Source organism: Doryrhamphus excisus, linkage group LG11, assembly GCF_037039965.1.
Source record: "Doryrhamphus excisus strain RoL-2023G ecotype Guam linkage group LG11, RoL_Dexc_Guam_v1.1, whole genome shotgun sequence".
Classification (NCBI taxonomy): Eukaryota; Metazoa; Chordata; class Actinopteri; order Syngnathiformes; family Syngnathidae; genus Doryrhamphus; species Doryrhamphus excisus.
Window position 1 is genome coordinate 5,261,589 of NC_136367.1, and position 16,133 is coordinate 5,277,721.

Here is a 16,133-nt window from a genome sequence, read left to right on the forward strand (position 1 = left end):
ATTATTATTTTTTTTTTAACGAAGTCAACTTCGATTTAAAAAACTCGAAGTCAACTTAATGGTGTTTGTTAGCACATTGCAAAATACAAGAAACGTTTTTTTCTTGATATTTGTCAAGCTGCTGCGCCTCCCCTGAAGCCGCCGGGAACCTCTTTGAAAAACGCTTCTCTCGATTTAAAGTACTTTTATTATGAATGAAAACCTTAGTAGTTCTACACAACATCTCTACAGTGTTTTATGGCATCTGCTCAGGTTATGATTATGATTATTATGATTATTATGATTATTATGATTATTATGGTTATTATGATTATTATGATTATTATGATTATTGTGATTATTACTATGATTATTGTTATTATTATTATTATTATTATTATATTTTTTAATTTTTACGTTTTATGGCATCTGCTCAGGGAATTATTATTATTATTATTTTTTAAAGTTTTATGCCATCTGCTCAGGGTATGATTATTAATTTTTTTTTATTATTATTATTTTTAAATCGTAGTCAACTTAATGGTGTTTGTTGGCACATTCCAAAATACAATTCCACGCAAGAATAAATAAATAACGGACCAAGAGTGCTGTGTTTGGACACTCTAGCTAGCGTGAGTGCTCTAATACGTCCATGTTGACGTATGCTGTCCACTTGACCTCCCTTTGGCATGTTTGGAATAGATGGGCCACATCCCAGCACAATTACGTGCATGTGCACTTTCACGTATGAAACTTAACACATAATGACTGGAATGACCAGGGGCGTCACTAGGTTCTGAGGATGGGGAGGAGATGCACAGGATATGAATGAATGTAGTAGACATTATTATTATTATTTTTTTTTTTATCAAAAAATCCAAAAAAACAAATAAGGAACAAGAACCGGGATATAACTTTCCCACTTTTGGACAGATTTAGTAGAGATACTCAATTGTTTTAGGCCACCATTAAATTTACCAGTGGACAGTGATCAATTATATAATCAGAATCAGAAAAGGGTTTATTGCCAGGTATGATCAAACACATACGAGGAATTTGTTTTGGTGAAGTAGATGCAGACACATCTATTAAAAAAGACTGAAAAATAAAAAATATACAGAATAAACAGTATAAATACATATATGTACACAGTGTGTTTTTTGTTTGTTATTCCGGAAGTGCAGTCTGATTGTTTTTTCCTAAGAGTCCAAAACTGGGCTTTAATGTAACGCATATAGTGAAAGAAATAATCATTATTATATTATTAATTAGCCTATTATTATTATTACTATCATCATTATTCTTCTTCTGATTATTACTACTACTACTAGTAGTTGTAGGCTAGTTTTAGCCTGCTTATTGGCTCGCTTATTAGCCTGGTTTTGCCCTATTATATGAAATTTGTCAGAGATTTTTTTTGTAAAAAATCAATAAAAAAATGTTTAAAAATCAATAAAAAAAATAAATAAATCAAATCACCCCCCCTGGAGATGCACAGGATATGAATGAATGTAGTAGACATTTTTTTTTTTTTTTTTTAAATCCAAAAAAGAAATAAGGAACAAGAACGGGGATATAACTTTCCCACTTTTGGAGATACTCAATTGTTTTAGCCTGCTTATTGGCTCGCTTATTAGCCTGCTTTTGCCCTACTATATGAAATTTTCTGAGATTTTTTTGTAAAAAAAAAAAAAAAAAAAAAAAAATCAATAAAAAATGTTTAAAAATCAATTTAAAAAATATCCCCATAAAAAGTCCCCCTAAAATAGGCCTAATGACGCCACTGGTAATGACGTATTTTGTGGGGGGGTTTTTAAACCTGAAGTATTTATTTATACATTTTAACGCATGTGTGCACAGTTCCAAATATACATAGTTTATGGTGTTCTATTTGTAAACTTTGATATTGTGATGTTTATGTTGTGGCATAGTTGCTTAGCTAGTGTAGCTAAATATATATAGCTACATTAGTTATTAAAGGCAGCCGTCACCTTGTGCAGTAGAAATGATCAGAACGACTAAAAAAAAAGAATTAAATTGATTAAAAAAAAGTCAGGGAAATTGCAGTAATACAGCAGTGGAGAAAGTACCGTGACAACGCTTGGTGTGAGCGGGAGGTTGAATCCCGCCCAGCACAGGAAAGAAGGGTCTGGTGTGAGTATGCTTTGTCTGTTTATATTCGTAGTCTTGGTTTCGCCTTTTTTTTTTTCCTCCGCTTCCATATCATATGCAGAATAATAAATATGAGAGCGTTCCTCTGTTTACATATGCACACATCGTCCTGAATCTGATACGGGTATATTCTTTGGATAATGAGCCGACTATTTACATTTAGCATTTTCTTCGCTCGCTTCTCGATGTCTGTTCTGTACCCGCATCCCGCCTTTCTGTCACTCTCGTATCATTCTTTCTGAATCTCGCTCGCCTTTACCCCAAGTGTGCCCCCCCCCCCAGACCCCCCACACATCTCCCTGGGAGATCATTTGAATATGTGAGCTCTTCAATGTGAATGAATAAAGAATCTAGTCGCAAACACGCATTGGTGACACCTTATTAACCACATGTCAACTGCACATGACGGCTGAAGTGCACGTGTGTGTGCGCACGCATGCATGTGAGCACGCATCCCGTGAGTCGATATTCCATTTAATCACACACTACAGTATTAATTGGCCCTGTACCCTAAAAACCGCCCATGAATGATACGGGAAAAGGCCGAAATGATACTGTGTCAAAGCCCAGGGCAGTGATACTGATAAAATATAGAGTTTAACCATGTCCAGTATCAGCCCCCGTAGCTGTCCACTCTGAGCGCGCTGCTCTGGTATCTGGCCCGTGAAACAACCAATCAGAGAACAGCACACAAGTGCTTAGTGCCTAGTGCTTCTCCAGTCACCAAAAAACCCAAACTTGATTAATGGAACTTTAATTGTCAGACATTGATAAGATAAGACTGTTGATAAAATATTATTGTTGAAATAGTTTTGCAATTGTTGTGTTTACACTGTTTAGATATAATACATGTAATAAACTCAACATTTTCTGGAAACAAAATGGTCTTTTGATTAAATAGTACGTGATAATAAGCTCATGATTAAATAGTATGTGATAATAAGATCATCACATGGTTTGTCTGGTATCAGGCCCAGTATCATGCCCCCGCGTGCCAGTATGGGCATGATACCTGGCCTGATACCAGACAAACCATGTGATAACCTATAATTATCAAAGTACTACTGGATGTTATCAAAGTACTACATGATGACAGCAAAGTACTACATGATGACAGCAAAGTACTACAGGATGATATCAAAGCACTACAGGATGATATCAAAGCACTACAGGATGATATCAAAGCACTACAGGATGATATCAAAGCACTACAGGATGATATCAAAGTACTACAGGATGATATCAAAGTACTACAGGGTGATATCAAAGTACTACAGGATGATAAAGCTGCCTTTTGCATCAATCTTAAGGATGACAAAGAAGCAAAGGTGAAATCATTAAACCATGTGATAACCTATAATTATCAAAGTAATACATGATGATATCAAAGTACTACAGGATGATATCAAAGCACTACAGGATGATATCAAAGCACTACAGGATGATATCAAAGCACTACAGGATGATATCAAAGTACTACAGGATGATATCAAAGTACTACAGGATGATAAAGCTGCCTTGTGCATCACTCTTAAGGATGACAAAGAAGCAAAGGTAAAATCATTAAACCATGTCATAACCTATAATTATCAAAGTACTACATGATGATATCCAAGTACTACATGATGCTATCAAAGTACTACAGGATGATATCAAAGTACTACATGATGCTATCAAAGTACTACAGGATGATATCCAAGTACTACAGGATGATATCCAAGTACTACAGAATGATATCCAAGTACTACAGGATGATATCCAAGTACTACAGGATGATATCAAAGCACTACAGGATGATATCAAAGTACTACAGGATGATAAAGCTGCCTTGTGCATCACTCTTAAGGATGACAAAGAAGCAAAGGTAAAATCATTAAACCATGTGATAACCTATAATTATCAAAGTACTACATGATGATATCCAAGTACTACATGATGCTATCAAAGTACTACAGGATGATATCAAAGTACTACAGGATTACATCAAAGTACTACAGGATGATATCCAAGTACTACAGGATGATATCCAAGTACTACAGGATGATATCAAAGTACTACAGGATGATATCAAAGTACTACAGGATGATATCAAAGTACTACAGGATGATAAAGCTGCCTTAATCAGGTCTTAATCATTGTGAAAGGGATCAAATTTGCCATTTATAATGCTCTACTCTATTTTCCCTCGATTAAGACGATTAACTCTTTAACTCTTAATTAACTCAACAATCAACTCTTGGGATTTGTTACCTCGGTGGAGGTCTGTGTGATATCATGTATCGGGAGTTGTCTCCAGATACGAATGAGGTTTTGTCAGTGTGGTTTGAACCCCCCCCCCCAAAAAAAAAACATCAATTTTTCCAACAAGCCCTCACCTCTGACGATGAGACCGGCGAAGTTGGACACCCCGGATCCGCGCTCTGACTGGGTGACACAGCGATACAGATCTTGATCCTGATTGGTGACTTCGTTGAGATGGAATGAGGCGGAGAACCGTCTGTGGTTGATGTTTTTCCTCTGAGACACGGGAATATCTTCTCCGTTTCTCCTCTGCAGCGTGGACATGGAAGAGGGTATGGGGGTTAAGCGTCTGTGCTCGTATGTATCGTATCTCTCTGACAGCAGGTTTGAAGGTCATGGCTACAAAAGAGCTGCCATGAAATCAGCGGCTATTCAAGTCTTAATTGAGTTAGCTACCAGAATGTATGGCCTGGGGTGACTGTGTGTGATTTTACACACAAATAATTACCTAAAAATGTCATCCATTACTTCCTCTACAAGAGAGGAGAAATATGATCTCAGGGAAGAAGTACATTTGAAACACTTCTATGCTAGGACTACGTTATGCTAGCCATAGCATTTCAGTATGTGGAATCAAACTATGGAATGGATTGAGTAAGGAAATCAAACAATGCACAACGATGAGCCAATTCAAGAAACAATACAAGCAGTTGATGTTTGCTAAATACAAGGATGAAGAGTCTTGAACCAGTCATGATGTGCTATATATATCACTATATTGACACTTACTATGGTACCCATTATGGCATTGGATGGTCACCTCGTACTTCGGTATGTGACAAAAATAAAATAAAAAAAATAAAAATAAATAAATAATAATTAAAAAAAACTTATAGTTAATTTTTTTTATTATTATATTATATTACTAATAAAAAAAACATAGTTTATGTTTTTGTAATTATTTTTTATTATTTTTTTTATTTTATTTTTACTGTTACTATGGTAACAATTTTGTCATTGTATGGTCATATCACCTCGTACTTCGGTATGTGACAAAAATAAAATATCAAAAAAAAAATAAATAATAATTAAAAAAACTTAAGTTTTTTTATTATTATATTATATTACTAATAAAAAATGTATAGTTTACGTAATTTTTTTCAATTTATTTTTTTTATTTTCATTTTTACAGTTACTATGGTAACAATTATGTCATTGTATGGTCATATCACCTTGTACTTTGGTACGTAACAAAAATAAAATAAAAAAAATAAAAATAAATAAATAACTTAAAAACAACTCTTAGTTTACGTTTTTTATTATTTATTTTATTTTTAAATTACTTTTTATTATTATTATTTTATTTTTACAGTTGGTACCGATTATGTCATTGTATGGTCATATCACCTCGTACTTCGGTACGTGACAAAAAATAAAAAATACATAAATAAAAATTAAAAAAAACGTAAACTATATATGAGGAAAGCAGGAAGTGAACAAATGTAACAGTTACTGATTGTAAAAGTACCAGATGGAGGGGTAGGATTTAATAAGCTTTGCTTCTTCCTACTCCTTTTGGACATGTGGAACTGTGAACTGATTATGGGATGCATTCAATTGTAATCTGATGCATGTTCAAATGAAATTAAACCATTACCATTACCGGTTACGTAAAGTATAGCAGCTTGCCAGGCTTCCTTTAACACGTTAAGGACGTTTCTTTTCAATAAACTGGATCTGTCGTGAACATCAGCGTGTGCCTTTACCTGAAGCCAGAGTTTATTGTTCACCGTATCTCGTCCGGTGGCGATACACTGGAAGGTGGCGTTCTGACCGGCGTTTACCTCTACATCTCCAAGACGCAGGAAATGAGGGGATTTATCTGCAGAAAATGAACACATTGATATGAATACGAATAGGAACCCGGGTGTAGACCTTATAGCTTGGCTCTATGTTCATTCAGTGGGAATACCCCCGTTTCCCCGAGTCGGACACGTACAAAGAATGGACACAATTCCCAAGAGCTTATAACCCGCAGCGGTATGTTCACTATTACTCCGATTAGATTCCAGAGGAGTCAGAAGAAGCTAGACCCAAACATCGCCACTGGCTGGTGACATGGTCGTCACAATGTCACAGCTCCTAATACTTAGCGCCACGCTAAGGTATGGAATAAGCCTCCTGAACCCCCCCGAAGAGGCAACGTGGCTATTTTTATTCCGGGGATGTGATTGCAATCATAGATAACAGCTGAACAAACACACACACAAAGCCACACTAAAAGAAGCGCACACACAAACCTGTGTGTCCACAAATGCAGCTGTGAGAATGAATGCTTCCACTGTGGGAGTCGTACTCGCCGCTTTTCTATTCAGGTTCCCCTATCTTAATATTCAGACCACTCCCAGGTCACTCTTCACTGATGTAAGACATTTTGACAACCTTAATTAGGATGCCTTTTATACATTTTAGTTTTAGGACTCAATGGACTATGAGGAGTCGGACCCGTGCCAAAACAGGGCGCCGCTGCCGCAAGTTAGAAGCTAAATTTGAACTAAATTTGAAACACTTGATGTGCTATATATATATCACTATATTGACACTTACTATGGTACCCATTATGTCATTGGATGGTCATATCACCTCCTACTTCGGTACACTACAAAAATTAAAAAAAAATTAAAATTAAAAAAATAAAATATAATAAAATAATAACAATTATTATAATTATTAATAATTAATTAATAAAACAAATAATTAATAAAGTGTTATTAATTAAATTAAAATTAAATAAAATAAATTAAAAAAATTATATTAGGAAAGCAGGAAGTGAACAAATGTAACAGTTACTGATTGTAAAAGTACCAGATGGAGGGGTAGGATTTAATAAGCTTTGCTTCTTCCTACTCCTTTTGGAAAGTGGAACTGTGAACTATAAAATAAATATAATAAAATAATAAAAAAATTGGAATTATTAATAATTAATTAATAAAACAAATAATTAATTAATTATATTGAAATTAAATAAAATAAATAAAAAAACAAATTATATTAGGAAAGCAGGAAGTGAACAAATGTAATAGTTACTGATTGTAAAAGTACCAGATGGAGGGGTAGGATTTAATAAGCTTTGCTTCTTCCTACTCCTTTTTGACATGTGGAACTGTGAACTATAAAATAAATATAATCAAATAATAAAAAAATATTGGAATTATTAATTAATAAAACAAATAATTAATAATATTGTTATTAATTAAATTAAAATTAAATAAAATAAATTAAAAAACAAAAACAAATTATATTAAGAAAGCAGGAAGTGAACAAATGAAACAGTTACTGACTGTAAAAGTACCAGATGGAGGGGTAGGATTTAATAAGCTTTGCTTCTTCCTACTCCTTTTGGACATGTGGAACTGTGAACTAATTATGGGATGCATTCAATTGTAATCTGATGCATGTTCAAATGAAATTAAACCATTACCATTACCATTACCAAACGGGGCTTCCATTGCTTTTGTTGCTATACGTTTGCATCCTCCGTGCACGTGCCTGTCGACTGGCTTTCGATGAACTCACGCAAGAGTTTTAGGAAGAGGCCTCTGGCGGTGCGGAAACACCGAGGAGAGAAAGGGCTTTGGAACGTAACGTGAATTTAAAAAGGATCGCAACCCTCATCACTTTGCTGTCAGCGCAAGACAAGACAGCCACTGTTCACCGAGTGTGTGTGTGTGTGTGTGTGTGTGTCTATTCCAACGAGAAAAGAGAGCTGAGTGGTCAGAATCTTCTCTCTCCATGACTGACCTAATACCGTTTCATTTCCCGCTTCACTCTCTCCGATTCCCCCCGTCTTTCTCTCTTCTCCCGTCTCATACTCTTTGACTCCTGTTTTATTTATCTGCTTTTGCCGCTACAACTTGGCGCCCTCCGCTCGCTCGCTTCCCTCCGAATGACGAGTCACCTTCTCGTCATTCCCACTTATCTGTCCGTTCAACTGCGACAAAAAGCATCCCCGCTTCAGTCTAATTAGTGGCCGGAGCTATAAGCGTCTACTCAGCGAACTAGGACTAATTGCTGGCATGCTAATGACTCACCGCATGGGTAGCTGAGCACCTGAATGTCATCTATAACGATGAAGCCGGCTTTCCTGTCCGAAATCTCTGCTTCAAATATAACCTGAGGACAAAAAAAAAAAATAACAGGGTTAGTATGTTCTATACGGTATATAACAGAGTAGTCACATCAGTAAAACACAAACATTTTATTCATTGTATGCTAGAAATATTGATAAATACTAGATAATACAAGTAGAATGTACAGCACATGTAACATGTTGTTTGTCTATGTGCCCTGTGATTGGCTGGCCACCAGTCCAGGGTGTACCCCGCCTCTCGCCCGAAGACAGCTGGGATAGGCTCCAGCACCCCCGTGACCCTCATGAGGACAAGTGGTAGAAAATGAATGAATATCATAAATGCTGGTGGTTTGAGAAGGTGACCCCCACCAAAACAGGTGGGGTCTACTGTACACATGCATCTATGCCCCCCCCCCCTAGGGGGTTTCACTCCAACATTTATGAGGGTGCATGTTTTGCCAAATGTTCATCTTTTTGTGTGCAGCGGTTCAGAAGGTGAAAAATCATAAATGCATACAAAATCATCAGACACAAGAAAGAAAAAATAAACATACGGTAAATAAACAGCGAGAATTGAACTCTCAAAGAACTTTGGTCACTATTTACATTTGCTGTCAAACGGATGGAGCTGGAAAATTTGCAGCGAGATGAAGTCGGCACGAGCCCCCAGTGAGGTACAGATAAGAACATGACGACCTGCCGGGTGTTTGGATTCATATATTCAGTCCAACAACCTTCTGAGATTAATGCTTCTTCCTGTTGGACCGTAGTAATCTCCTTTGGTACACATAAAATGCCTGACAGAAAAACTCACAGAAGCTACGACGAGCGAGGTTTGGATGTATATGTGCTTCTCGTTCCACCTCCATTCTCACCTCATTACTCTTGGGCCCGTTTGGTTTCATTCTCTTGGGTTTATTTTTGCCAATCTACATTCATGTGACCACGCTTGTAAAGCCAATGTGACCTCTAATCTGACACGTCTACAGAAAAAGACCGTTGACTGGGTTCAAGACATGTTGGTCAACACTGCACGCTCTCATCAACCTCACTCTATTTTCAGTTTTAAAAAAGAAAAAAATATAAGCGTATTTGTGGCCTAAATTAAGGATTTCCAAGCAATGGTAAATGGGTCAATGAAGGAAATTCCATATAGTATAAGGCAGGGGTCTCAAACTCAATTTACTTGGGGGCCACTGGAGGTCGGGTCTGGGTGAGACTGGGCCGCATCAGGTTTTCTAAAAAAAAAAAAAACGCATTTATAAAAAAAAAAAAATTTTAAACTTTGCTTTGGTTCCAATTTTCTACAATAAAAGCTCTGATAAAACATTCCACTGTTCTCAAATATCTTACTTTTTATTTTTCTACACAAAATAAGATGAAAAATAAATAAACAAATCAAGAATAAAGAAAATCAATCAATCAGTCATAAATAAATAAATATAATAATAATAATAAAACGGCAAATAATAAAAACTTAAGAAACCACATATAGTTGGTGGGTAGACAAATTATTTTTTTCAGATTAAAATGAACAAAGCATTATTAGAGCCCTGTAGACATGACAAAACACGACTATAGTCACATTTATACTCTTTTTATTTACAACATATTGCGCAACTGCAGGGTCTTGAGACACATGCTAACTCGCAAACTAGAGAGCTAGTGACCTAAACGGTAGCCTTCAAGTTATTTCCTTTAAACTTAAATAGCCAAAAACTTACCACTTCCACACGGATAAGGAGGATAACTATTAACAGTTATTTAACCTTTAACATGAACATTAATCAAACGTAATAATTTTTTCTGGGTACATGATACCATACAGCATCCATATCAAACTTGCGCGGGCCGCACTAACATTAAACTTTCATATCAAGGCGGGGGCCTCAAACTAGTGTCCTGCGGGCCGCGTGTTTGAGAACCCTGGTATAAGGCATTCCGAAGACGTGATATGTAGTGTAATATAGAGCAGGGATTAACCAGTTGTTGTCATTCCGCACCCATAAAAACATCCAGGAACTGTTTACCCAGGACATGTCCTAATCCCCCCCCACCCGCCTATCTATTCTGTCTGTGCACTCATCATTCTTCCCTGCCAACATCCCTCCACTCATAGTCGGTATATCTATACGACATTCCTCCTGCAGACATAACAAAGTTTTAGATTTTGAATGAAATGTCAAAGCAGAGAAAGTCTAAGTAAGGATGTCTCTTTGGTCCTGTCAGGAGGCGTGGGTTCAAAGCCGACCGGGCTACTGGCCACTCTTCAAGAGCGAACCAAACCTGACATTAGGAATTCTGAGGAATTCCAAGCCTTCACTTAAGTCATGTCATTATATCATAAATAATCTGCAGAAGTTGGTCACGATGATTGATGGCCATGCAGAAGTCTACCATTACATCTGTTCTTGGAGGAGTACTTTAATGACCACATATGCAGTAAATGCAACAGAACATAATGGTAGTTTGACCGTCAGAAAACTGAATTAATGGAGGTTCTTGTTGATGAGGACTTCCTGTACATCGTGGCAAGATTTAATTTGATGGTATTTGTCAACTTTTTATCAAAGTGCCAGCATTCATAACGTTCTTTGGCCCCGTGGCTGGTTATTTTAGCAGTCGCGCTCAATACAAAATGCACGGACAGTCACTTTGGACACTTGAGCTTGTGCAACAATGGAGTACACGGAAAATGGACTCGTTTGTTTACGTGAATTCTTACACAAAAATCGAGAGGAAGAAAATGTTACACTTTTTGTTCGGATTTTAGACCAAAAACTAGGACACACAAAAAAACAAGGTTTGACTTACCGATCTTACAGAGTCCCAATGTTCATTAAAAGAACTAAAATAGGATTGATTGAAGACTTTTGCATCATACTGTATATCTACACAGTAATTTGTTCAGTAATAAACAGCAAAAATAAATAAAAAAATATGAATTTCATACTGCTGTATGCGTGTGTACCTCCACTCCCTAAAGTCATTACCATGCAAGCTTAAGCGCTAACACAGAAACATGTTTGAACACGAGAACATGGCATCATAACCTCCATCAAACCGAACCTGTTTCGTGCACCGAAGAACCACAATGAGCCCTCAGCAAACAAGGAATAATTAGTTTCAATTAGAACATGTTGACACATGTTTGTTTTATGTCGGCCATCTTCTCTCTCTCTGTCACCCAGGGGGGGGAAATGGGTACCAGATGGGTCATTTGGAAGATACTTCCACCCTTCGCCTTACAGTAGTGTTAGCTGGTCCCCAGGCAGTATGCATTAATCAGGCGGTGTGAATGTGTGCCCCCCCGCCCCCCGACAGTCATCATGCCACACGCATGACAACAACAGCCTGGACTCGGACACACGCAGATCATACAGACTAAAATTGGACAAATATATAATAATAGGAGACGTTCTCAAGTTTTCACGTGGCATCATCTCAAATAAATATAAGACATGGCGGCAATGTCCACAACGATAACATACACCCCCCCCCCCCCCCCCCCCCGCTCATCACCCCACGGCCTCTCGCTACGTCTTTCTTGCCTGATCGTCACCTCCTGAGCCTCAGTCAACACAAATAAATCAGTGGCCTGCCCCGCAGCGTGTGCATATTTGTTTTGGATGCCGTGTGTTGATGCCCGCACTATAACACAAAAAAAAAAAAAGTCGAAGACACGCCCTTCAGTGACTTCACTAATCAATCAGCCTCTGCTGGGAGACACCAGAAGACTTAAGGGGGGTGCGGGAACTTATGAAAATATATTTTTCAAAAATATACTAAACAGTTTAAGGCTAAATTGATTGGGGGAGGCTGAATTTAATTGGGGCGGCATGGCGGTCGAGTGGTTAGCGCGCAGACCTCACAGCTAGGAGACCAAGGGTTCAATTCCACCCTTAACCCTCGGCCATCTCTGTGTGGCGTTTGCATGTTCTCCCCGTGCATGCGTGGGTTTTCTCCAGGTACTCCGGTTTCCTCCCACATTCCAAAAACATGCTAGGTTAATTGTCCACAGGTATGAATGTGAGTGTGAATGGTTGTTTGTCTATATGTGCCCTGTGATTGACTGGCCACCAGTCCAGGGTGTACCCCCGCCTCTCGCCTGAAGACAGCTGGGATAGGCTCCAGCACCCCCGTGACCCTCATGAGGACGTAGAAAATGAATGAATGAATGAATTTAATTGGTCTTATTGATGGCATTTTGCTTCATTGTGGAGATTCCGGATGGAGTTTGTGTAAGAAATTAATGACATCACAAAGAGCTCTGTTTACTTTGTGCTCTGTAATGCAACCGAGCCAAAATACTATCAAAAACTGGAGCTGGAAGAGTCAGTGAACGCAGCACATCCAGTGAAAAGCAGAAGTTAAAGAGGGAGCTCACCTGGTATTCATTGGGCCAGAAGGTGGAGACGGCAAGTTCGGCCTTCAGCCAGTCTTTACCTGTCACGACACAAGAGTCAGAAGATGTGAAGTGGTCACTTGGTGTTGGGATGCTTCAGGTGGGAATGTGACTGGTGGGGTGGTGGAGTTCTTACCAGTATAGGATGTTACATTCCAAATAGGGTTGGCCAAGGGACCCTTGTTGACCTGCAGTCATAAACAATGAAAAATGTTATATATGGGTCAATAAAACCAACCATATTGTACTACAATGTTGAGTATTGACAAAATATCCAAAATACATCATTACAGTCGTCCCTCAAACATCGCTCCCTCACTCTATCACAGTTTGGAAGAAGCAGACCTTATTTAGCAGACCTTATCCCCCGCTCTGTTTCAAATCAATTACAAATACATGTGTTAGTTCCTGTATTTAACATGTACTATTTACCAAATATGAAGTAACGTAAGAAAATGACCAGGATGTATAATCCCAGTTGTATTCTTCACTTGTTTAATGATTTCACCTTTGCTTCTTTGTCATCCTTAAGAATGATGCACAAGGCAGCTTTATCATCCTGTAGTACTTTGATATCATCCTGTAGTACTTTGATATCATCCTGTAGTACTTTGATATCATCCTGTAGTACTTTGATATCATCCTGTAGTACTTTGATATCATCCTGTAGTACTTTGATATCATCCTGTAGTACTTTGATATCATCCTGTAGTACTTTGATATCATCCTGTAGTACTTTGATATCATCCTGTAGTACTTTGATATCATCCTGTAGTACTTTGATATCATCCTGTAGTACTTTGATAACATACTGTAGTACTTTGATATCATCCTGTAGTACTTTGATATCACCCTGTAGTACTTTGACATCATCCTGTAGTACTTTGACATCAACCTATAGTACTTTGACATCACCCTGTCGCACTTTGATATCATCCTTTATTACTTTGATATCATCCTTTATTACTTTGATATCATCCTTTATTACTTTGATATCACCTTGTAGTACTTTAACATCACCCTGTAGTACTTGATATCATTCTTTATTACTTTGATATCACCCTGTAGTAATTTGACATCACCCTGTAGTACTTTGACATCACCCTGTAGTACTTTGACATCACCCTGGAGTACTTTGATATCATCCTTTATTACTTTGATATCATCCTTTATTACTTTGATATCATCTTGTAGTACTTTGATATCATCCTTTATTACTTTGATATCATCTTGTAGTACTTTGATATCATCTTTTATTACTTTGATATCATCCTTTATTACTTTGATATCATCCTGTAGTACTTTGATATCATCCTGTAGTACTTTGATATCATCTTGCCATACTTTGATCCTGCAGTACTTTGATATCATCCTGTATGACTTTGATATCATATTGCCGTACTTTGATATCATCTTGCAGTACATTTCCTCCATCGGGTTTTGACCACCTTAAGAATGGCGTGCAAGGCAGCATTATCCTGTAGTGCCTGGAAATCATGCGGTAGTACCTTGACCTCATTGCCCAGTGCTATATTTTTCCTCAGGCGTTTTCACCATGTAACATAATATCAAATCTATCAGTATCTTTCTGATAGCGGACATTGTTGTACATCCTACTTCGGGGAAACTGACTTATCACGGCCTAGCCTGGAATCAATAAAGTAATATTATAAATAATGTTTTCTGTACCTTGACCAGGACATTGAGTGTACCGGGACTGGAGCCATCGGGGCTGATGAGTTGATAGTTGAAGTCGATGCAGTGGGTGTCATTCTCCTTCATCACCGGCAGTTGAAACCTGGCCTTCTCCCCGACTTCATACTGAGAGACATCCACGTACATGTAGGAACCTGGACGCAGGACAGGCAAGTAGTAGGGTTTATAATCTCCTATTATACTCTACCGCATAGGTACGACATAGGATTTATTACAACATTGGTGCCTTCACTGGAAAAAAATATATACAATGCACAATGGTAAATAACACATAGTATCTGTGCATCAATTGTGTAAACACAATACTGCACTGTAGGCAGTTAATTGCATTTGACAGTTAGAATGTACACATTAAGAGTACTTCAACTGACTGTAAAATGGTGGTGATTATCCGGCATTGTTCAGCTAATCTACAGTGAGAATATATTGTTCTCTGTAGAATAGAAGAGGGCAAACAGTAGCAGATTTTCATTAGGCGCACAAAAGCACGTCTGCATTGCAACGCCCACACACACACACACACAGAAACACACACGGTACGCCAATCATTGGTTCTTCTCGTTTCATCTCTTTTCTGCACACACAGACAGCGACTCGTAATGTCTATCCTTGGCACAATAATCCTTCTTGCATTTTGAAAAAGTCCCCAACAGGAAGCAATATGGCTTCATCCAAGCTGGACGACAGCCACACGGAGCTGAAAAAAAACTCTAATATTAGAGCTATATCTTCCACAAACACACAATGGATCAGGTCACCGCTGCTGCATCTGGTATCAAACTGATACCGAGACAGTGACATGAAATGGATGTAAGATGCCAGGACTGTGTGGCAGCTAAAAATACATGTATCAGTCAGAGCCCCAGATATGTCAAAACGTACGACGTGGCAAAGATATAACCTTTACTTACTCATATCACTGCCAGGTACACAAAAAAAATACGGAAACTTTTACAAACACACAAAAAAAACAGTCAATAAGTGAATCAATACACTTTGGGAAGAAATTCCTTAGATACTGTTACAGGTTTGTAGACGGAAATAATGTACTAGAAATTCCATATAACAAAAAAAATGTATATGTGGCAAAAAAAAAAGCTTGCAAGACAAAAACCCTACAAAAATCTGCCAATTTCTAAGATGGCTACAGTGTTTGAAGTGCCAACGTGTAAAATGGACACTAATGGAATGACGACAGAAAAGTAACAAGGCTAAAAATACCCCTGAGACAGACTTAAGACCTAGATATGTCACATCAAAGCGACAACTGCAGAGTTTTGACAGAAGAATCCTTTCTTCAGCATAACAATAACATCCTCCTGTTGGTAAAAGTTACGCCTTATTTGATGACACCATTCGAATTGTAAGCAGTAGGAAGAAAAAATGTGATATTTATCCAAATAATTAATAATTTTTTTCAATAATACTTCATGGTATGTAAGAGAAACTGTTTTTTTGCTGGTTTGTCCCATTTGAATTTTTGTTATC

At 37.6% G+C, this 16,133-nt stretch overlaps 1 protein-coding gene across 22 annotated transcripts in view; it reads right to left on the bottom strand.

Moving 5' to 3' along the window:
- ptprk (protein tyrosine phosphatase receptor type K) overlaps positions 1-16,133 on the bottom strand; it is a 119,778-nt gene that overhangs the window by 56,229 nt on the left and 47,416 nt on the right. For all 22 annotated transcript variants that reach the window (XM_058045881.2, XM_078794551.1, XM_058045894.2 and 19 more), the window contains 6 exons: positions 14,619-14,779; positions 13,066-13,117; positions 12,912-12,970; positions 8,484-8,565; positions 6,159-6,274; positions 4,527-4,701 (listed from right to left, as the gene is read on the bottom strand). In XM_058045881.2, coding sequence (XP_057901864.2) covers positions 4,527-4,701; positions 6,159-6,274; positions 8,484-8,565; positions 12,912-12,970; positions 13,066-13,117; positions 14,619-14,779 — 645 coding nt within the window. The remainder of the gene's footprint in view (positions 1-4,526; positions 4,702-6,158; positions 6,275-8,483; positions 8,566-12,911; positions 12,971-13,065; positions 13,118-14,618; positions 14,780-16,133) is intronic.